Genomic DNA, 22,028 nt, shown 5'->3' on the forward strand with positions numbered 1-22,028 from the left:
TTGTATCTACAATGAACACATATTTCTTTTATAATCAGAAAGAATCAACCTATGTTTTCAAAAGACGGTTCTATTGGGTTCTGCTACCAGTGGCCTTGACTGGACAAATGCTGGAGGCTTCAAAGGCTTCTATGCCTCTCCTGCCTAACCTGACCTGCCTTCTGCTAGCAGGGCATCGGGAGATCTGGAAATGGTGAAGCCCACATTTCCTGCTTCCAGATGCTTACAGGTGAACGAAACAAGTGCCGAATCAGAGCACAAGAAATAAGCTAGGAAACCAGAAGGAATTTCTTAAAGGGAGAGGTGAAGGGAAAGGTAAGGGGTCCACAGTCTCTAGACAACTTTTCACTTGGAAGATTCCAGGGCCTTCTCTGAAGAGACTTGGCAAATTAGAAAGAGAATGCCTTTATGTCTTTCATGACGCAAGCTTTGTTAAACAAAGTAACATTGCCAGCAAGACCGCAGGGGGAAATGTTAGCCATTTGCTTCTTGGGACCATCCTCTGTCCAGTGTGGCCACAGTTTTAACCTCCGCATTGCCACACCCACTGGGGCAGTGGAAAGAGAGCCTGATGTTGGGGACTTGTTTCCCTGGCTCGCTGAGCCCTGAGAGGGGAGCCCCTTGCTCACAGAGCCTACGCACCTTGATCGTCTCGTTGGTCAGAGTGGGCAAGAGTCTGAGGCGGCTGGACTTGAAGCCAGAAGGCTGTTTACCAAGCACGGCAGTGAATGAGTCATGTGTGGACATTTGTCACCACACCCCAGAGTCCGAGGCAAAGGAGAAACATGAGCAACCATTACCGGACTCTCTCTGCTCCTCCCTGGGGCTGGCTAGCACATTAGCTCGTTCAGCGCCTCCAGAGGTGGGTTTTGAGTTGGATCTCTTGCAGTTGGGGGTGGACTGAGGAGCTGTGGGCAGGAGTGATTGGTTGGCAGTGGCAGAGTAGTGAACGGCTCTCCCTCCCTCTGCTCGCTCTTCCCACCCCCAGCATGACTCTACCGGAGACCTCATCCTGGGGGATTGCTCCCGGCTCCTCCTAAAAGCAAATCCCCCCCCTGGTCACCCAACCGCACAGCTGGTGTCTGAAGTCCTGGTGTGCTCCTCTGTGGAAGGAGGGCAGGAGGGCTAACCTGTCCAGTCCAACCTGCCAGGCACCTTGTCCACGTGCTCAGGGCTCACAGAAACTCTTTTCCTCTTTCCATCAGGGCTAGAGGCCGGCCGGCCAGAGGAAGGAGAAGTCATCTTGCCCCACCCTGGCTGTGGAGGTGTTTATAAACACTCCTGGAATGCAGTGAACCTGCGAGGGGTCAGCCGCCCCAGGACTGCCCAGGCTGCCGGAGAGGGTGGGAGGGACGCCCAGGTGGATTCCTCCAATGCAAGTGGGGAACAGGGCTTCTGGTCCTTGTCATTGCACCTGCACACCCCCCAGTCTGGACTGGGGGGCTGTAATATTGGGAGAAGACAGGCTCACCCCCCGGTGGTCAGCAAGTGAGTCTTGAGGGACAATGTGCTCTGGCTGGAGGAAGGGAGAAAACAGCCACCAAGGTCTAGCAGGCAGTAAGCCAGCTCCAAGCACACCTTGTGCTCTAGCTCCTGGCTTCTCTCTTCTCCAACAAATCTCCAGTGCCTGGCTCTGGTGAGCCCACACTCCTCTGAGTGAGCCCCTGCCAGTGTCCTGTGTCTGGAAGGATCTTGATCTTGATTTCTTGAGGTTGTAGGGCAGCCATGTCCTCCCCAGCCTACCTACCACCTCTGCTCTAACCACAGAGCCTATGCGTCTGACAGAAACCCAAACACATGACGTCACAAGGTGCTCATAATTTTTCCTCCCTCCTTCCCCCCCTCCCCACACTTTGTCTTCTAATCCTGTCCATGAATGGAAGGGATGTTTTGTGTCATACTCAGCCAATGAAGCTCTCCAGCTAGGTTTAATTCCTTGCTATCTTTATTGTGGGGCTGCACTAACAATGTGAGTGTGGGGGAGGATAGGAGATGAGAGCTGAAAAACTTTATTCCCAGGGTCAGCTTTTTTTTTTTTAATTAAAAAATTTTTTTTAATGTTGATTTTTGAGAGACAGAGACAGAGCGCGAGCAGGGGAGGGCAGAGAGAGAGAGGGACACACATACACAGAATCCGAAGCAGGCTCCAGGCTCTGAGCAGTCAGCACAGAACCCCATGTGGGGCTTGAACTCACGGAGCGGTGAGATCATGACCTGAGCTGAAGTCAGACGCTCAACCGACTGAGCCACCCAGGTGCCCCTCCCAGGGTCAGTTTTGACCCCAAGTCTCTGACTTTGTTCAGCTGGGATGTAGTTGAGCAGTGCACAGGTAGGAAAACCGGGAGGGAAGTATATGCCTTATTTAATACGGTACCAACTTGAAATAGACCCTGAGGATTAGTAAGTGGCAGGGTGGAATGGCACCAGAGGCAGGCAGTCCCCAGGTGAAAATGAAACCATCTGGCTGTGACCTGCCATGATATTGGCTGCCAGGCTATGTCAACTCATACCTGCCTTACAACTTGAAGCACAGCCTCATCACGCCAATGCTCAAAACCCTCTGAAGGTGGCTCACCCTGGCCTAACACGGTGGTATAAACTCCTTAGCCTGGTGTTCATGATCTACATGATCTGGGCTCACCTACCTCAGCTGTCTTACCAAGGTATCTCTACAACCCACCCCCAGTGTCCTCCTAAAATATCCCACATTCCAGCCCCAATGGGGTGTTCATAACCCCTGCACGTGCCATGAACTCTCTGGCCCTCATAATTTGCATAGGCTGTTCTTTCTGAAATATTCTTCCCCCGTGCCCCCCTCTCTGCCTGTCAAATGCGGTATATGCCTTAGGGCTCAGCTCAACCACACTTCCTTCATAAAAATCCACCCACCAAGAAAAATCACTCCAACCTCAAAACCCCCAAAGCATTTTATTAGTACAGAACTTCCTTTACAGCAGTTGTCAGTGTGTGCCTTGGAACTGGATCTTGTTCAGAAGGCTTTGTGCCCTCCATAGTTCCTAGCACATGCCAGGCACCAAGTAAGTTCTCAATAAACCTTTATGATAGTGAATGGAGTCATGAGGTTGAATGACACTAATATATTGTCAAGAAAGGGAAATGGTTGGGGTGTCTGGGTGGCTCAGTCGGTTAAGTGTCTGATTCTTTTTTATTTTTTTTAATTTTTTTTTTTAATGTTTATCTACTTTTGAGAAAGAGAAAGCCAGAGCATGAGCAGGGGAGGGGCAGATAGAGAGGGAGACATAGAATCCAAAGCAGGTCCAGGCTTTGAGCTGTCAGCACAGAGCCCAATGCGGGGCTCGAACCCACGAACTGCAAGATCGTGACCTGAGCCGAAGCCTGGGAACTGAGCCACCCAGGTGCCCCAAGTGTTTGATTCTTGATTTTGGTTCAGATCATGATCTCACCATTTGTGAGTTTGAACCTGGCATGGAGCTCCACGCTGACAGTGTGGAGCCTGCTTGGGATTCTCTCTCTTTCCCTCTCTCTGCCCCTCCCACGGGCTGTCTCTCTCTCTCTCTCAAAATAAATAAACTTAAAAAAAAAGGGGGGGGGGAATGGCACCAAAACAACAGAGTTCTGTTAGGCTTTCCCATCACTTACCTGTCTGGTGCCTCCTTTCTTTTCCCTTTCTATCACCATTAAATATTTACAATGTACTGAATAGGTCTTACCCACAGGGTAGCTACCCTCCCTTGCAAACCTGAGGCATAATGTATCTTCTAATCTCCTCCATGGTAACAGGAAATGCTATGTACTGATATAGGCTGGAACAACTTGCAAACTCTTCAATTCCACGGCACTTTGTGAGTACCTACTGTGTACCCAGGTTTCTGCCAGGGGCTATGGAAGACACAAGTAAGTTACCACCTGGTCCCTGCTCTGACAGGGACTACTGGAAGCTAAACCGTGGGGGAAATCTAGGTGAAATGTCGCAGGACCGGGGTAGGCAGAGGGGTTGGCAGGGCAGCCACAGGACAACCGAGTGAGCACAGGCCTGGAGGTTTGTTTGGGAGATAGAGAAGGATGAGTTAGGGTGGGGACAAAATAGGAATGCCTTGAAATCTTAAGTCTGAAGTATATGCAGTTGGTGGTGAGGCAAAATTGCAGGTTTACGCAGGTCAGTGAAGCAATGTGTAGTGTGAATTGAAGGGAGGATAGCCTAGTGATCAGGTGAGAAACTAGCAGCAATTCAAGATTGGAGTTCTGTAGCAAAAACATTGGACAGGAGTCAGGACACCTAGGTTCTAGTCCTGGCTCTGTTGTGGGACCCTGAACGAGTTACTTCTCTCCTCTGGGCCTTTCCTTAGCTGTATAACCTAAAACGTTCAAAGTGCCCTTTCCAATCTGATGGCCCGCCCATGGTTGAACCTTTGAGGTAGCATATTGGGAACGAAGGGAATCTGCCAATCCAATGGATATCTGGAACAAGGAAGTAAATGATTGGGAGCCGAGAGATAAAAAGAAGGGAGAGACTGAAAAGGATCCAGCCAGGGAGAATTGGGGAACTGTGCGGGGGGGGGGGGGGGGGGGGCGGGGGAATGGCACTCTGTTCCTGAGGTCTGGTTTAGCAATCCTAATTTCACTTCCTCTTTCATTCTCCTTCCCTAATTTAGCCTCTTAGCCTCACCTTTTTTGGTGAGGGCAGGGCAAAATAAGACACTCCCACACCACCTCCAGGCCGTCTCCCCCCCCTTTTCTGGCCCTCGAACGATCCTTCTCCTCCCCCGCCCACCTGGCGCCATCCCAGAACCCACCGTTCTCCAGAGTAAACCGCCGACTGTCCCAAACAGAAAAGGCGGTGAATTTGGAATCGCGTTCATTATCACCCTCATAGCTACTCTTGATTGAGAACTCACCGCGTGCCAGGCTACGTTATTATTTTTTTTTTTTTACAGCACTTGTTTGAGGCGATTGTTATCTCATTTTATGGATGAAGAAACTGAGACCAAAAGATGTTAAGTAACCTGTGCCAGCTCACACACCTGCCAATTGGCGGTGCCAGATTGGAAAAGAGGTCTGACTCCCAAGGCAGTGCCCCGGCCAGTTCCGGTTGGGTCGTGCGACCTTTGGCAGTTGGGGACCTCGTCCCTTAACTAACCACACCTCTCACGCCGGAATTCTCCAAGTCCCCGCCCCCGCCCGGCCGCGCCGGCCTCCCGCGCCCCGGTATTCTCCAGCCAGTGCGGCGGAGGCCCGGCCCGGCGCGGCAGGTGGGGCGGGCGGGGCGGGCGGGGCGGCCCGGGCTGGGGAGGCGGGCCCTGGGGGGGGGCGTGGCCGGAAGCCTTAAAGCGGCTGGGGCGGCGGGGTGGGCCGCAGGGGCCGCACATCCCGGTGATCTTCTCTTCGTTTCAGAGCCGGCCGCGGCGCGCTCACCATGTCCCTGGCGGCCTCGGCTGGCCGGGGCCCGGGGGCCGTGTGGTCCCCAACGCACGTGCAGGTGACGGTGCTGCAGGCGCGGGGCCTGCGGGCCAAGGGCCCCGGGGGCACGAGCGATGCGTACGCGGTGATCCAGGTGGGCAAAGAGAAGTACGCCACCTCGGTGTCGGAGCGCAGCTTGGGTGCGCCGGTGTGGCGGGAGGAGGCCACCTTCGAGCTGCCGCCGCTGCTGTCCGCCGGGGCCGCGCCCGCGGCCGCCGCCACCCTGCAGCTCACCGTGCTGCACCGCTCGCTGCTCGGCCTCGACAAGTTCCTGGGCCGGGCCGAGGTGGACCTGAGGGAGCTGCACCGGGACCAGGGCCGCAGGAAGACCCAGTGAGTGCGGGCCGGGGGAGGGGACGCGGAGCGGGGAGGTGCGGGGCGAACGTGTGGCTTGGCGCTGAGATCCACTTAGAGAGCGCGCGGCAGACCCCGCGCCGCTGCGTCCCAAAGGGACGGAGGGAGAGAGGCCTTTCGAGAGGGATCTCCCCGGCCGGTCACCGTATTCTCACCTAACTTCAACTTCTCCTTCGGCTGTCCAACCCCAGCTCTCCCAGCGTGTGAGCTCTTTGCGGCGGGCGTGCGGGGTGGGGGCGGGGAGTACCTGGGGTAGTTTTGAATCTGCAGGGAGACGCTCAGCGCCCGGAACTTAGTAAGCGCTTAATGAATTTTTGATGAATTGAAAATACATGTGGGCTGACGAATTCTTATTACTGTGGGTAGTGTGTATGTGTGATACACACATTAGCTTCTGTGGAAAGGCTCCTGGGTATTTCACTGTCCTAGCCACTGAGCTGGGAATGGCGGGGCCAGAACGCAGGGAGGATTAAGTGGAGGAGTGAAACCCAGAGGCTCACCGAGGGGCAGAGCAGAGGCATTGCAGTGTGACCGCACTGCTTAAGGGGTTGGTGAAGAGAATTTGCCTGTCTTTCCTCCCCTTTTCAACCCCCTCCTCCCCTGCCTCCCCAAAGCATGCTAAAACAATTTAACTTTTCAGACTGAAAATTATTAACCCTGTTTGTCCTGGGCCCCAAATTAGTAAGGTGTGCTGGTTGGAGCCAGGGTCTGCCCTTGGCCAAGCTAAAGTGGGTGGTAGGCACTGTTTCTCTTTGGAGTTTGTCAGGTTCTCTCTGGTCCTACTCAGAATGGATGACTGCTCGCCTGTGGCTTCTCAGTGGCTTCTAGGTGTGGAGTTCTGTGCTAGGGTATCTCGCTCCCACAGGGAAAGCTGGACAACACCCACTTCACTTCAAGGTGTCACCCATTTGTTTGTTCTCTTTCACAGGTGTTTGCCATGGAGCATTTGATTATGGAACATTTGATTATGTTCATATCCTATACCAAAAGCTGGGCTCCTTAGCTTAATTGGTTACTTTGTGCTGGACGGTAAATAGGCACGTCAGTCATATTACCACAGGTCCTACAGTTGGTGAAGCATACTGATTCACATTGGGTGTTTTAGATATACACGGCATTTTCACTTTCCCTTGTGAACAGGACAGTAAAAGCCAGAGGGTTTGAGGTTACCAGATTCCCTTTTCTGCAGGGTGGGTCCAATTTCAGCTTGCATGCTTGTGAATGTATTACCCGATTCACTTATCTGGCCAAAGATGAATAGGCATTTTCTGAATTCAAATCAGATAAAAATAGAGAGCCTTGAGGTGAGGATGGATAGGATATCTCTTGGCATCAACTTACAAGCCAGAAGGTGAGCAGTGTCTTTGCTAAGGAGGTGCTGAAGCAATGCTAATTTTCCATTTGATTAAATGACATTTGGGGCCTTGGGTTGGCTTCCTTTCTGGCTTCAACTGGGTGCCATTGGCTGTCCTTTGTCTTGTCCCATCCCAAGATGTGTGGATATTATCATCTGTTTCTGCCGTCTGTTTCTGTTGGAACATTTTATTCCCTTGAAGGATAGATCACATGTCCCTGCCAGAGATGAGGGTTCCAGATTCCTGGGTCGGGTGCCCACTCTGGTCCTGACTCATTGTTAGGCTTCAAGCGACTTGATCTCTAAACACCCAAGTTTCCCTATTTATACGTGGAGCTTGTTACCGGCTTAATTGATGTTTATAAGATGTTTCCAGGTTCCTGGATTAATGGGGCCTGGGTATAGGCTCAGAAGGTTCTGTTACTGCTTTGTGAGGAATGAAAACCTCCTTAAATTCCCTATTTCAGAAAGGGTTCAGAGGTCTACATCTTCCTTTCTGTCATTCTCTCCAGTGTAATCCTAAACCTAGATGGTTCCTCCTGTCTACTGTAGGAGCTGATTACCACTTAGTCGCAGTATCAACTTTGTAGGAAAATGATGCTTAGTTGATGTGTATTTTTTTTTTTTTTTTTGTAACTGCAAAGGAAGTCTTTGCCCCATCAGCAGTAGGTGAAATTGCAAGCTTTCCATCTGCCACTTCCTGGGACATTCCAGGGTGCTAGGGAACCTAGTGAAACCGAGCTTCTCTGATGCCTTGGTACATCACTTGGGTGCTCAAGATGGCTGACATGTGGAGAGTGATGCATACCGAGAGAGGTGGAAGTTTACCAGAAGGAAACTGGTTGGGCTAGGAAAATCATTTGAACTAGTTATTAATGGTTTGACTACACCTTAGACATTAAAAACCAAAAACAGGGGCGCCTGGGTGGCTCGGTTTGTTAAGCGTCCGACTTCGGCTGGGTCATGATGTCACAGTGCGTGAGTTCGAGCCCTGTGTCGGGCTCTGGGCTGACAGCTCAGAGCCTAGAGCCTGTTTCGGTTCTGTGTCTCCCTTTCTCTCTGCCCCTCGCCTGCTCATGCTCTGTTTCTGTCTCGCTCTCAAAAATAAATAAACATTAAAACAGAATTTTTTAAAAAATAAAATAAAAACTGGAAACAAAACATAAGTTCAATTTTGGTTTCCAGGTGTGTGTGTGTGTGTGTGTGTGCGCACGTGCGTGTGCATGCATGTGTGTTAATCTCTAGCAAAGAAGAGTTGCTGCTATTTAGAGTATGACTTTTGTCACGGGTCCAGAAACTCAAGACGTTAAGAGTTAACTGTGCTCATACTTCCCTTTGTTCTCTTGATAAGCCCTCATCCATCATATGTTTGGAGTTCAGAAAATATGTTTTTCATGACTCAAATTTGGGGGACCTCAAATTTAGTGTGATGACACACATCTTTAAAATACCAAGTGGAGACTGACATAGAGGTAGGATACTTCTAATAGGGAATAGTGTGTGGCCCCTTTTGCTAAGAAGAAATTGAAATGGGGGCACCTGGGTGGCTCAGTCAGTTGGGCATCTGACTTTGGCTCAGGTCATGATCTCACGTTTTGTGGGTTTGAGCCCCGCGTCAGGTTCTGTGCTGACAGCTCAGAGCCTGGAGCCTGCTTCGGATTCTGTGTCTCCCTCTCTCTCTGCTCCTACCCCACTCATGTTCTCTCTCTTTCTCTCTCTCTCTCAAAAATGAATAAACATTAAAAAATATTTAAAAAAAGAAGAAGAAATTGAAATGTGTTTCTTTTGCACTTATTAAAGACCTGGGGTCACAGTTGGGCCTTGGTGAAATGGGAACCAGTTAAGTCTCACGCTCATAAAACGGACCTGAAGCTGAGAGGCCAGAAGGGTGGGGGGGAACCTTTTTAGGATACTAAGAGCAACAAAATTTGGGGGAAATAATCTGTTAAAAACAGATTAAAATAAACATCCATTCAGGCTAGTGACTGAAAGGCCATTGTGTAACTAAATATCATGACACTTAATACTGTAATAGTCTTCCAGCTGTGAAGGGAGAGTGAGTGATGGAGAGTCATTTTCTTATGTCTCTTGAAGATGCAAGAGGGAGTTTGGTTGCACATGAAAGATTTGAGATTTTGAAGAACTATAAGTGTAGTAAGCTGCTATAATAAGTTGCCAGAGGAAATCCGGGTTATTAAAAAGAAATAAAGGCTCAATGGTTGTTTTCCTGGGAGAGTTGGATGTGGAGAAATGATTTAATTGACCAGAGAGATAAATAATAAGCTGTCAGGGGTACCTGGTTGGCTCAGTTGGTTAAAAGTCCGACTTTGGCTCAGGTCACGCTCTCACGGTTCATGGTTTCAAGCCCCGAACTGTCAGCACAGAGCCTGCTTCAGATCCTCTGTCTCCCTCTCTCTCTGCCCCTCTGCTGCTCTCTCTTGTAAATAAATAAACGTTAAGAAAAAAAAAAGCAGTCAGTGTTTGTGCTTATACTGTTAAGTTTCCTAAGTGCAGTTAGGTTTTTTTTGTAACCGATTGGAAAATTGGAGCAGTGTTACTGATTAAATTTTTCCTTTCTTGGGATTCCCCTTAAAGGTAACATTGGGCCTTTCTGGAAACCCTCCTGCCTCTCACAGTCCCCTCCTACTCCAGTGTAGGAAACTGACAGCTCAGTGCTTGAGACAGAGTTGTCTGTCAGCTCTGGGACAAGTAACCCCAACCTGGTTGTAGCCATGGAATGAAATGACTAAGAAGGGGAGAGTCATTGTTCCGGTGATGGGAAAGATGCTCCCTCATGTTCCTCATGGTATTATTTGTTTATTATTATTTTTTGAGGGGCGGGGGACAGAGAGAGAGAAAGAGGGTGGGGGGGAGAGAGAGAGAGAGAGAAAGAAAGAGAGAAAGCCCGGGAAGGGGAGAGAGAAATCCCAAGCAGGCTCTGGGCTGTCAGTGCAGAGCCAGACTGAGGGCTTGAACTCAAGAACTGTGAGATCATGACCTGAGCCGAAACCAGGAGCCGTACGCTTACTTGACTGAGCCACCTGGGAGCTCATGGTATTGTTTGGTTACGACTTCATTTATAAGATATTTAGTTAGCTTGGGGAAAGTTCCAACCACCCCCCGCCCCTTTATTTTGTCTTTAAAGTCCATATTTTTAGTACTTTTTTTTTTTTTTTTTTACTGAAGTATAGTTGACCCACAATACTACGTTAGTTTCAGGTGTATACCATAGTGATTCGACAGTGCTATACGCTGTCCTATACTCACCACCATCCGTCAATGCAGTGCTGTTAGAGTACCACCGACTGTTCCCTATGCTGCACGTTCACGGCTGTGACCGATGCCTTTCACACCTGGAAGCCTGTATCTCCCACTCCCCTTTACCCCTTTTGCCCATTGCCACCCCCTCCCTTCTAGCAGCCACCACTTTGTTCTCACTGTATTTATGGGCCTGTTTCTGCCATTTGTTCCGGTTTTTAGATTCCACATAGAAGTGAACTCATATGTATTTGTTTTTCTCAGTCTGACTTATTTCACTTAGCATAATACCCTCTAGGTCCACCCATGTTGTGGCAGATGGCAAGATCTCATGCTTGTATTTTTAGTAAATGTATTTTAATACCTTCTAGGTGCCAAGCACTGGGGTGTAAACAATAGTGACCAAAACAGACACGATCCTTGCTTTCAGGAAGTTCAGAGCCTTGTGGGGGAGACAGACGTTAGGCAAATGAACACATAAATAAATAATCATGGATTATGATAAGTACTGTGGAGGAAGAGAACAGGGTATCATAAGAGGAAAGAACAGGAAGGACATGGCTTAAAGAAGGGGATGCTTCTCTGAGGCAGAAACCTGAAGTACAAAGAGATTTTTCTGGTGACAAGTAGAGGAAAAGGGCCCGAGGCAGAGGGAACAGCCTGCACAAAGGCCCTGAGGCTGGAACACCTGGGAAGCTGGAGGGATTGTATAGATGGAGGCTGAAGAGGAAGGCAGGGTTTTATTTAAAAGCAGCGAGAAGTCACGGAGTATTAAAAGCAAAGGGTGTTGTGATCCACGTTGTCAAAAACCACTGTGGCTGTTGGGTGGAGAATGGATTCAAAGCAGACCTAGCCTGGAATCGGATAGACAAAATGGGAGGCTTTTACAGTAATCTAGGCCACCAGTGGTGGTGGCTTGCACTTGGGTGATGGCCATGGAGGTGGACAGAGGTGGTGGATTTCAGAGATATTTTGGAAGTGTAGTTGGCCTGATTTGTGATAGATTGGGTGTGGGTGGGGGGAGAGAAGAGGAAGTGATAAGAATGAACTAATAAAATAAAGAGAGCTTGCTGTTGAAAATGAACCAGGAAGTGATGGTGTCTTCTTTCCCCAGCAGAGTGAGGTCACCATTACAAAGACAGCTTTGGGCAGTGACACCTGTGAGTTGAGTCTCCTGTTGGAAGGAATTAGTAGGAAACACCATTGAAACCAGGGTGGAAACCAGGGTGTGTATATGTGTGTCTCCAAGTATTTACAGTTTTAAAACAGGCCGAGTCTTTGTTTTGTAATAGTGTACGTAGCTGGTAAAATCTCACCGGTGCGCTCTAACACAGCTGATGAGGTCACTGCTTCAAGGAATGTAGGACTAAAAAAGGGAAAATAGTACATAACATTAGGAAAAAGAAACCTATAAGTGAAAAATAAAACTCTAGTAAGCTAACCATTTACATGTTTTTCACATTAGGGAAGGTGAGCGTACAGGAGAGTCTTGTGCCTTTTTTGTTGTGCTTAAACTTCCTTTTGGTTACAAAGACCTCTATTGTAGTTCTGTAACTACCATCGGAGGGAGGTTTTTATGAATAGTATTTGATATGTCATTTTAATTGTAGCGATTAACCAAAAAATGTTATAATTACATGGAAAGCAATACATGTGCTTATTAAAATGTCACCCACTCTGACATAGGTTTGCTGACCTTACCCTTTTCGCCCTTAACAGTAATCTTAGGTATCTATTAAAAATAGTACAATTTTAGTTGCCATACATCCTAGAAAACTGTGCTCCTCACTCTACACTTTGGAGACGCCAGCCCTGGCTAATTCCAGAAGGATGAAGCCCTAGGCTAATGGAGAAAGTGATAGGAGGTCATTTTGGGCTTTATTTTCATCTCAGAGCAGTTCCTTGTGTGACCTTTGGTTCTGGGTCTTGTGCAGATCTCTAAATCTCTGGGCCTTTGAATTCCAACAAAATCAACACCGGGACCCTTGTATTGGCTTTTGAAGAAAATCGGTCCACTGCCAAGATATTTGTTTGGGAAAAGACTTGGCAGTGAGAGCTTCTCCTCTTAAGGTGTCCTGGGTCAGATCTTGCGCCCGAGCTGTGGCTTAGGAGACCAAGTCTGACTCTGCCTGCCTTTCCCTTGGCCCCGGACCACTTTGGTCTTGTTCTTTGTTGTGTGACCCAACGCAGGAGCTCGTAACATCTGTGTGAGTGAGTGAATGGTTGAGGTCCCTGTAGGCACAGAGCGGGCGGTTGTTTGCCTGCGTGGACACGGAAAACTGTTTAATCTTAGAATTAGCCCAGTGGATCAAAGACCAGGGGTGCCGGAGGTATGAGGTCAAAGCTCTGCTCTTTCAGTTTCTTAGTTTGGGCTGTGGCTTGTCGGTTGCCTTTTCTTAACACCAAGGAAGCAGGTTCCCTTCTGCTAATGATGCCTTTGGCGAGGGAGCTGCAGTTAGCCACTAATGAGATGAGAAATTCCTTTCCTGCAGAGAGAAGGCTGTAGATCTTCTGTTAGAGAAAAAGCGAGGATTTTAGTCTCCAGGGTGTCCCTGAGGGACACATTTAGGAATGTGCCTGCAGAGAGAAAAAAGGCAGCACTAATTAAGTGTCCTTTCCTGAATGCTGGGCTTTGAATGGAGTAGAGGGGAGGCATTTATAAGAAATCCCAGAAAAATGTTTCTAGAGGTGTGGCTGCTGTACGCTTCACCTTTTAAACACTCTTTTATGAGAAAGGACTTGGCTAACCTAGGTGGAACAATTCAGGCTTCCAGAAAGCCTGGTCTGAAAAGGCCTCTTGTGATCATGAAGAATGGATGTCCTGTGTGGAGGGCACCAGGCAGCACGCTGGGTCCCGGGATATTTCTTCAAGGGTGTTGCCTCTTCTAGCACCAAAACTAGGGTTTTCCTTTTATGCTAATGGAACTTTGCATTTTTGCTAGTCATTTGTTGTTAAAACAGGATTTTAAAATGTGGGTTCCCCTCCTCCTCTTTCTTGGGACTTAGCTGATTACACGATAAATCATAGACACTCTGCTTTCTTGCCAGGAACTCTCATAGAAAGAGTGTGAACCTGTTTGTGGGGTGGGGAGTGGACTGTTGGATCCCTTATGCTAGAGTGTATTTGTTTCCTTTTGTCCTGGTCCTTAGAAGGTGAACAAAAACCATTGCATGTTTGTCCCAAGTCTCTTTGCATGAATAATAAAGGACCCTGTGGTTGCCGCGACATTGTTCTTTGACGGACCAATTGGGCAAGAGGCGAGATACCTGATCTGATGGTAGAATATTAACATTTGTGGCTTTTTGAGATATGATCAAGTAAAAAAAAAAAAAAAAAACAGCAAGTAAATGAATACAGGAGGGGTGCACTTCCATGTTTAAAAACGAGTTGATGTTTTTCTAATTTGTAGAGAATCTTAAAATACCGATACTTGCTATTTCTTATAGTCTTCACCTATAAGGAGTCTAGCATTGAGTGATTTCAACTTAGAAAACATGTCTTGATCCTTATACTTCAGTCACGCCATCTCAGCATATCCCTGCAGTAGTTTGGAAGCCCTGGGTCTTGTCTGCTGTGTAGAAACCCTGAAGGGTTTGATCTGAGGATCGTTACATCTCTCAGTAAGTTACAGAAAATACACACTGACTGGTGTTTTAAAAGACTCTCGCATACTTTTTAATTTTGGAGATTGCGTAATACAGACTTACTTTGTAACTGAGCCATTTCCTCCTCCCTTCAAATGCAGATCTTTATTGTTTGTGTTTGTTGGATAGGTTTGGTTATCTAGGGGCAGAGCCAGTCAGAAATGTTGAGATCTTAAATTCCCTTCTGAGAACTATCTGCGGGGGTAAACCACGGTATAGACGCATTTGGCGGGATATCATACAGCCACTAGAAATGGTGGGTATGAAGACTGTAGGGCAAGAACGCACCACACGCTATAAAAATAAAATCACATGTAAACTCTGGTTACAACCAAGTAAGGATTATAACTAATACTTATTGAATGCTTATTAAGTGCCAGGCACTACATATATTAAGTCCCTTAATCTTCATTAGCATCCTTGTGAATTAGGTGCTTTCAGCCCTGTGTCAGAGGAACCTGAGCCACAGAGAGGTTAAGTAACTTGCCTGAAGTGTCTCAGCTAGTGGTTGTTAAAATGTACAGGAAAAACACTTCAAGAAGATATGTAAAAAGGGATAATGGTCACATTAGCATGAAAGTAAGCCCATTAAAAAAAATTAACAAAAAGTTCTCTGTAACTTGTTGTGCTCACTTTCTAAGAGAATTTCTGTAGAGCAAATAATAAGGAAGGGACCCAGGGCATTTTCAACCCGCTTTTTCTGTTCTGCCTCCTTTAGCACACCACTTACCAGTTTTCAGGATGGAGTTTGGTGGCTACAGGTGGCCTTTCAGTGCCGCTAGAATGGCTGTTTTAGGGGTTGGGGTAAAAAAATGAGCCATTTGCCACTCTCAGGAGTTCTTCCAAGTTGTTAACAATGGGCAGAGGGGAAGCGTCACTGAGGGAGGCAAGGTTGGCCGATTGGTCATTCTGTAGTCAGAGTAAGGTAATCAAGACCAGCTACAAAGGGCAGTAACAAAACATGTGAAACTGCCTCGCCCGTGTAGGGAACACCACAGACGTTTTATAGGCCATAAACATTTCTGTCCCTGTTTGCTCTCCATTGCTTCTAGGCTACCGGGAGAAGAGTCTGGACATTTCACCCATATGGAATCACTCCTTTTCAGAACCCCATTCAGATGTTCTCAACTGCTAACCCCACATGTGCAGCCTTCTTTTTATTCCCTGGGGAAGACAACGAATGAGTTGCTTTTTAAAAATTCTTCATCTATGAAAGATTGAGAGTGTCCTCTGTGTCAAACACTACATCAGGTGCCTTTCTGTTCTTCCTGCTTCTTCCCTCACCTGAGGCCATAATCCCCTGTGTCATGATGCTTGGTTACCATGGAGATGACTCATGCTATAAGTCACGGTTGAGATTTTGCAGGGAACAGGTTGGGGCGGGGGCCAGTCTACCACTGACCCTGAGTCCAGGCCAGACCCACAGACGGAGAGCCCTGGAAATTAACACACATGAAAATGTTGAAGTGACTCGTAGAGCCATAGTGGTCTTTCTTTCCCTGCCTTCCCTGGAGCCTCCTGTGTCTAATACAAGTATGCAGTATTAATTCGTTTTGCTGGAGCCCCTAGGTAGGTGGTTCGTATTTAATTTTGCTGAGGACCTTATTTGTGTGTGAGAGCCCTTATTTGGGATGAAATTGTATGCGTTAGCAGGCATTTCTTTCCGTGTCTAATTATTTTCTCATGCTTCAAAGTCAGAAAGAAAAGGCAACAGTGGTTCTAATGGAGCACTTTGTGATGTTTGGTGAGCCAGCTCTCTCTCTTTCCCACTGGAGGGTATGCCTTTTAGGGCAGAATCTGGCCTTTTCATTTTGTATTTCCAGTGGCTGCTATGTAAGAAAAAAATTGGAAGCGAATCTTTGAAGTCATCATTTCTTTGTACGTGTCTGCCCTGCGGAATGTTTCAAAGGAAAAACATGTTTGTTTCAGCTGCAGAAAGGTTATTTTTGAGACATACCGGCCAGTCCTTTACAAGGATAATCCCGAAAGCCTGCATTGCTGCGAGACTTCTCATTTCCCAAGAGTAGGAACCATACTCCCCTCACCCTGCCGCATTCCGATGGAAGGCCCCCTGTGATCAACTTTCCACGTATTTGAGCCCCGGAGTGAGACTCGGTGCGTTCTGAAAGCAGACTGGCCCTGAGAATTGGGCATGGTTGGATAATTCTAGCTTTTCTCAAAATGACTATTGAAAGGCCCAGAAGATTTGACGATGCGAGCCCAGGCAATAGAAGACATAAATGAATTTTTCTGTATTTTTAGCTCTTGCCTTGTCTTGTGTTCGATTAAAAAAGCCTAAAACCCCAAAGCCCCCAAAACTCTAAAATAGCAGGGTAGCCTGTTTGGATAATGGGCGTTTTTGTTTTTGTGTGCCCAGGACCATCATCCCTTGACTGAGGGGCATGGAGGGGTGGGAAGATTGAAGTTTTCATTTTGTACCATTTTGTATGATTTGAATTTTTACCCTATGCCTGTTATTACTTTCGAATATAGTTTTTTTTTATGTTTCCTATCACTTTTTATGTATTCAGAGATCCTTTTAATTTCCAAAGAATTGAATTTTTAATTATAAGTTAAAATAATTATTTGATTACAGAAGGGATCATTTGATTTTTCTTGATAGGTTGCAGGAATTTTTCAGAAATACGGGCTTAAAACAAACTCAGTACCTTGGGATTATGGCTTTCTTTCTGTACCCTGCCCTTTGGACTAGGAAAATCAACCCAGCCCTGATTTTTGAGATAATTCAAGCTTTCTGGGCCTACCTGAAAGGTAATGCTGGAACACACCCACACTGCCACCTTACCTACACTGGGTGGCTTTGCTGAGACTTTGTTATTCAAGAATTGCTTCCGTGAGGTGCTGGAATTAAGTGAGCTAAAAAACAAATGCATAAAAAAGCACTTAAAATAAAATTGATGCTTGAATGTGGAAACCCACAAACGTATATCTGGTTTGGGATTTCTTAGGGTGAGAGACATTTATGAATCATGGCTTTCATTTATTATAAAATTATCCTTGTGCCAAAGATTCCTTGCTTAAGTGGTTTGAATGTCATGTTGTTAGACGGAACAATTCCTGTATTCTTTTCCAGCTTTAACAAATCCAGCACAGATTGTTAAAAATTCTGAACGTTTGCATGGGACGCTTACCTGTGATTCGGTCTGCTTTTCACATCCTTAAATAGCTCTGTGGCTGTTCTTGGCTACCTGGTCTTTGGTTTGAGGTTTGCCTGTGAAAATAAAGGATAGGAACAGTTGCTGGAGCATCTATTCACACCTCCTAGTGGTTTTAGAAGTTCCCCAAACAGATCCCACTTTAGTTCCCCGGGGACTGATCCTGGGCATAGGTGCCCAGGGAGGATTCCAGAGTCGGTTGTAGCTTCGCTCAAAGTAAACAGACTGGTGGTGATACTTTTGGAAAGGAGGGCTGGTCCCAGGAACTGTCGATGGCACGCTTTGAAGGTCATCTTTGCATCCCCTGCTTGGCTAACAGTACGAGTTGTGTGGAGGAGGCTGGGGAGAAGGCCGGACTGACCCCACTTCCGTGGGCAAAGAGGTCAAACTTCTTGCGGCCGGTGTGGTCATCTGAACCTCTGCATTCAGCTTCAGCAACTTCCCCTTTCAGGTGCCTGCAGTGGGTATTTACCAAAGCTAACCACCCTTCATCACCAGGGCTACCATTTAGCCGCATGACGGGCAGATGACAAAAAGAAATAATCCTCTGGACATCTAAATGACAAATAAGCAAGCTATTCCAGGCTAGGTCTTGGAAAATATATTGTGAAGACACTAGGCTGGCAGGGGTGAGGTTGTCCATAAACACCTTGCGTCTCCCCCTGCCCTGCCCACCCCCCCCCCGGCCCCCCAGCTGTGGATTGTGGTTTTAAAAACCATAAAAAATTTCCTCTAAAAGTCCAGAATCGTAGCTTATATCATTTTCTCCAATTTTTGGATGTATTTTTAAAATCAAGTTTAAGTTGTTCTTTTTTTTTTTTTTTTAATTTTTTTTTTTAACGTTTATTTATTTTTGAGACAGAGAGAGACAGAGCATGAACAGGGGAGGAGCAGAGAGAGAGGGAGACACAGAATCTGAAACTGGCTCCAGGCTCTGAGCTGTCAGCACAGAGCCCGACACGGGGCTTGAACCCACGGACCGTGAGATCGTGACCTGAGCCGAAGTCGGACGCTTAACCGACCAAGCCACCCAGGCGCCCCAAGTTTAAGTTGTTCTTGATGACTTTGTATACTGGACTCTATATGTAATCTCATGATTTATGGTTGGTGGTGACTGTGGTGGGATTTCCCCCTTTTCTTCCTAGAACATTTCTTTTTTTTTTTTTAATTTTTTTTTCAACGTTTTTTATTTATTTTTGGGACAGAGAGAGACAGAGCATGAACGGGGGAGGGGCAGAGAGAGAGGGAGACACAGAATCGGAAACAGGCTCCAGGCTCCGAGCCATCAGCCCAGAGCCTGACGCGGGGCTCGAACTCACGGACCGCGAGATCGTGACCTGGCTGAAGTCGGACGCTTAACCGACTGCGCCAACCAGGCGCCCCCCTAGAACATTTCTTAGTACTTTTTTCCTCGGTACTTTCTTTCTTATGGTAGGGCCTTTTAAATGAGAAGCTTAAACCTGCCTCAGAAAGAATTTATTTATTTTCTTAAGTTTTATTTATTTATTTATTTGTTTTGAGAAAGAGAGAGAGCTGGCGAGGGACAGAGGCACCTAGAGAGAGAGAATCCCAAGCAGACTCACCACTCAGCACAGAGCCCAACACAGGTTCAGTCTCACAACCTTGAGATCGTGACCTGAGCCAAAATCAAAAGTCAGCCACTTAACCGACTGAGCCACCCAGGCACCCCTCACAGCCCCCCCCCCTTTTTTTTTAAGTTTATTTATTTAGAAAGAATTTAAATTTGAATCTCCTCTCTGTGTGTTGTGAACATGGCCCATGGGAGGTGAGTTAGCAAAGAGTGTAAAGCAGGAATCTTGGGGTTAGAGAATGAATAGGACCTTTGGAGAAATGCAGAACTGATTCAGAATCCTGGCTATGCCCCTTAACAGTGGTAAGACCTTGTACGAAACACCTAACTTGTGAGCCTCAGTGTCTTTGTAAAGTGAGTATAATGTCTACTGTGTGTCATTCTTGGGACACTAATTCCAGGATGTTCCTAAATGTGCACAGTGCCAGGTTATGTTGTAGATGCTATTTAAGTGTTAGGTTTCTGCTTCCTTCTGCCCCTTTCCTCTCAGTTGTAAAACGAGCTAAGGTAGTGGGGTAGGGATCTGCCCTGCGAGCAAGACAGGCTGAGAGTGAAGGAGGAAACTGTGTTCTTTTGAGCAAACCCATCATTTCCTTTACGTCCACGGCCCTCAGCTCTTAAGTAGGTCACTCCAAAGAACATCCAAATGCGGTTTCTCAGTTTGTACGGTAACGCCGGGGATGGCTGTCGGTGGACCGTGGATTCAGACCTATTTGCTCTGTAGTGGTCATGCCACGGATCCGCCTCGCCTTCTTGGAGGTCACCAGATGGAACATGCCAAGGGGAGATTTCTTTTTCTGAAGTTTGTCTTTCAGTCGAGTTGGACTGATACAATACTTGCCCTGTCTTGAAGTAGTTTGCAAATGACCCATTGAAATACTTGGATAATGTTTGAAATCTTCTCTTTTTAGGAGTATTAAGCTAGGGAAGAATGCCTCCTTTCCACTTCTAATTCTTATTATTTTTTTAGCGTGGTAAAATATACGTAACAAAATTTACCAACCGTTTTTTAGTGTACGGCTTGGTCCAATACATTCACACTGTTGTGCCACCGCCAACCGTCCTTGTCCAGACTTTTTTATTTCCCGAAACTGAGACTGTACCCATTAAGGACTAATTCTTATTCACTTCTGGCCCCTGCCCTGGACAGCCACCGTTCTACTCTGTGGATTGGACTGCTCTAGGTACTTCATAGAAATCGAATCATACCATATCTGTCATCTCGTGACTAGCTTATTGCACTCTTTTTGAAAAACAATTTTTTTTTTTATTCTGTCCTGTGTTTTCTGTCAACTCCCCGGCAGGGATGGTTCTACAAACCCTTGCCCTTTTTTCTGAGATTTATGTGTCAATTTCCATTTTGCCTTCTGTTTGTGTATGATCTTTGCATCTTTCCCCTATTGAAGCCAAATACCAGCCCTAGGAGAGGATTTGATGGAATGTTTGTTATATTTATTTTATTTTTAGAAATAGCTATCGAATAAAGATTTTAAGTGACTGTACGTTCAGTACAGAATCAGATCCTATCTTTGCCTACGGGATGTCTTCTCAAAAATAAAACTACAGGTTCTGCCTTCATTCCCCACCCCACCCTCTACTCTCCAAAGAGAGCCCAAGAATGCATTTATGTAAGAGGTTGGTAGTAGCAGAGAAGAAGAGAGGCCAAGTTAATGGACATTGTGAACATTGTTTTAGGCCCAATTCAAAGGTAACCTCTCAGCCTTTCTCCTTGTAGGTGGTATACCTTGAAATCGAAACCAGGAAAGAAGGATAAAGAGCGAGGCGAAATTGAGGTTGACATCCAGTTTATGAGAAACAACATGACCGCCAGCATGTTTGACCTTTCCATGAAAGACAAGTCTCGGAATCCATTTGGGAAGCTGAAGGACAAGATCAAGGGGAAGCATAAGGATAGCGCGTCCGATACTGCTTCAGCCGTCGTTCCCAGCGTCACACCCTCCGCCGACAGCGATGATGAGTCCACTTCAAAAGACAAGAAAAAGAAGTCGAAGATCAAGACCTTGTTTTCCAAGTCAAATTTGCAGAAAACACCACTTTCCCAGTCCATGTCTGTCCTGCCTACTTCAAAGTCAGACAAAGTGCTGCTTCGTCCTGGAGGCTTTCAGTCCCGGTGGGAGGATGATGAAAATGAGGATGAGTCCTCCTCTGCCTCGGATGGTGAGTTTTCTCCTCCTCCTTACTTGGCGCTCTCTCTCTCTCTCTCTCTCTCTCTCTCTCTCTGTCTGTCTCTCAGTCTACTTTGCTTTAAGAGAGAAGAAACAATGTGGTGTCCGGGTGGCTCAGTCAGTTCAGCATCTGGTTCTTGACTTTGCCTCAGGTCATGATCTCACGGTTCCTGGGATCGAGCCCCGCATCGGGCTCTGTGCTGACAGCATGGAGCCTGCGTGGGATTCTCTGTCTCCCTGTCTCTCTCTGCCCTGATCCCGCTCACCTCACTCACGCTCTCTCTCTCTCTAAGTAAATAAATAAACTTAAAAAAAAAGAGAGAAGAAACAAATCTTAGGAGAAAGATTTTAATTCAGTTCCTCAGTTACTAAAATGGTGATGATGGTCATGATGATGGATGATCTTGGTTAGAAAGGCTTCTTGGGCCGCTTGGGTGGCTTAGTTAGTTAAGTGTCTGACTCTTCATTTCGGCTCATGGTCATAATCTCATGGATTGTGGGATTGAGTCCCGCATTGGGCTCTGTGCTGACAGTGCAGAGCCTGCTTGGGATTCTCTCTCTCTCCCTCTGTCTCTGCTTCTCCCCTGCTTGTTCATGCATGCACGCCCTCTTTCTCTCTCAAAATAAATAAGTAAATAAATAAATAAATAAGAAGAAAGGCTTCTCTATTTCTAAGCACTCTGGTTTCTTTTCTTTTTTTTTTTTTTTTCAATATATGAAATTTATTGTCAAATTGGTTTCCATACAACACCCAGTGCTCATCCTAAGCACTCTGGTTTCTTTTCTTTTTTTTTTTCAGTATATGAAATTTATTGTCAAATTGGTTTCCATACAACACCCAGTGCTCATCCTAAGCACTCTGGTTTCTTTTCTTTTTTTTTTCAGTATATGAAATTTATTGTCAAATTGGTTTCCGTACAGCACCCAGTGCTCATCCCAACAGGTGCCCTCCTCAATACCCATCACCCACCCTCCCCTCCCTCCCACCCCCCATCAACCCTCAGTTTGTTTTCAGTTTTTAAGAG

At 46.7% G+C, this 22,028-nt stretch overlaps 1 protein-coding gene across 3 annotated transcripts in view; it reads left to right on the forward strand.

Moving 5' to 3' along the window:
* Window positions 1-5,306: 5,306 nt before the first annotated feature.
* The window catches only part of RAB11FIP1 (RAB11 family interacting protein 1), a 32,591-nt gene continuing 15,869 nt past the window's right edge, over window positions 5,307-22,028 (forward strand). The window contains exons 1-2 of one of the 3 annotated variants that reach the window (XM_019440792.2): window positions 5,307-5,772; window positions 20,553-20,995. In XM_019440792.2, coding sequence (XP_019296337.2) covers window positions 5,396-5,772; window positions 20,553-20,995 — 820 coding nt within the window. In that variant the 5' untranslated portion in view covers window positions 5,307-5,395. Of the gene's footprint in view, window positions 5,773-15,298; window positions 15,620-20,552; window positions 20,996-22,028 lie in introns of those variants that run through there. The other 2 variants (XM_019440794.2, XM_019440793.2) reach the window with 2 other exon arrangements.

Source organism: Panthera pardus, unplaced genomic scaffold (genome assembly GCF_024362965.1).
Source record: "Panthera pardus isolate Hobbes unplaced genomic scaffold, ASM2436296v1 HiC_scaffold_13, whole genome shotgun sequence".
NCBI classification, from domain to species: Eukaryota; Metazoa; Chordata; class Mammalia; order Carnivora; family Felidae; genus Panthera; species Panthera pardus.